The sequence below is a fragment of the Sphaeroforma arctica genome, assembly GCF_001186125.1.
Source record: "Sphaeroforma arctica JP610 unplaced genomic scaffold supercont1.6777, whole genome shotgun sequence".
Taxonomy (NCBI): domain Eukaryota; class Ichthyosporea; order Ichthyophonida; genus Sphaeroforma; species Sphaeroforma arctica.
Window position 1 is genome coordinate 1 of NW_014033781.1, and position 1,572 is coordinate 1,572.

Genomic DNA, 1,572 nt, shown 5'->3' on the forward strand with positions numbered 1-1,572 from the left:
TATATATATATGTGTGTGTGTGTGTGTGTGTGTGTTGTTTGTTTATTATATATATATATATATATATATATATATATAAGTGTATGTGTACGTGTATGTGTATGCGTGGATACGTGCGTGTCTATGTATTGAGAGATTGTATACAGCTTGTACGGTGCCCGGAGCAGACCCGACCTTGTAAACTGAAAATGTGTGAGACTACAAGGCATTGCAATTCGATGTTTAATCCAGTTGTGATCCATTCGGCTTATCTCAATGAGCACGTTGGAAAATTTATCAATACTTCAGCATTTCAATAATTAAGTATTTCAATTATTCAGCTTTCTGAACTACCCGCGTGATCCTACGCTCGCCATTTCCCATTCTAGCCATTGTACAGTCCATGCATTCAGTATGTGAATCTGGTACCTTTAATTCGCATACGACCGCTTTTATCCACACGTAGTGTTCGAAAACAACATGAGAATTCGAAAGGAGCTCAAAGCGACACGCTACGAAACTCGGATGCCACGGTTACGACAGCCGCTTAATGAGCGCAGGCCGTTGCTGAAGCTGAAGTGGACGCATAAACACACGCTGAAACTGACCGATAACTTACCAGGAATCTTGAGACAGCTGAAAGACCTCGACCTTAATAATAGGTCCGTTTCCAAATCAGTTCGAATTCTATTTCTTCTTTCACCACTCGAGGTCTTAGGGTTTAGGGTTTAGGACCAGAAGCGCTAGTACTTGCACTAGCCTCGTCCGTGGCGATGGGTGTGCGAGTCACCTCTATCACACCCAGCACTTTTTCCCACAGAAACTTGTCCAAATGTGTTTCGGATCTCGCACGGACCCTAGTCTCACCCTCAGTCTCAAATCGCACCACATCGTACTTTGCGGCCTCAGTCAACTTTACGCGCTTGCCCACCTCAGACAACGCCCTATTACCGCCGGGTACCATGGTTGTCACAACAGTCCTCACGTCCCGGTCGTGCAAGATCTGCGTAATCCGTTTAATCTCTTGTACTACATGCGTGTATTCGGCCAAGGTTGGGGCACTAGAATCTTCAAACATCAGCTGGGAGATCTGTTTACGCTCGCGCTCCAGGGTCTCATTCTTGCGCCTGAGCTCCGCGGTCTCGGATTCTGGCGTCGCCGAGCCCACGAACCGCACACGTACAGGTATATTGTGTCGTCTCATGTCCGCTGCGGTCCGCTGCCAATTGTTGAGTCGATCGACGACCGTCTTGCTTGTTACCCCGCTGTTCTGGGTGTACGCTGTTGTTGGCGCAACGTACTCCTGTGTGTTCATGGACAGGACTGTCTCGGCCATCCTCTTCACCCAGTCCATCATCGATGTGTAAGGCACCTTTTTGCCGAGCGCACCATACAGATTCGCGCTGGCCCCCTCTAGCGCGTTATTGTGGTCGGCAGACGCAAAGTGGTCCGATGTCGCCTTGTAGCACCGCGCCCAGTTGCGCTTAGCCCCCGCCATGTACTCACGTCGAAACTTTTCACTAAAGGATGTCACCTTCCACTCCGAGCTGGGTCTGATGATGGATTTGGTGCACTCGGAGTGGAAGGTGACAT

General features: G+C 48.8%; 1 protein-coding gene across 1 annotated transcript; it reads right to left on the reverse strand.

Annotated features, from left to right (window-relative positions):
* Positions 1-220: 220 nt before the first annotated feature.
* On the reverse strand, positions 221-1,477 carry SARC_15808 (hypothetical protein; the record flags this gene model as incomplete). Its single annotated transcript, XM_014290079.1, has 1 exon — positions 221-1,477. One exon carries the CDS (start codon positions 1,475-1,477, stop codon positions 701-703), a length of 777 nt encoding a protein of 258 aa, XP_014145554.1. The 3' UTR covers positions 221-700.
* Positions 1,478-1,572: the final 95 nt, after the last annotated feature.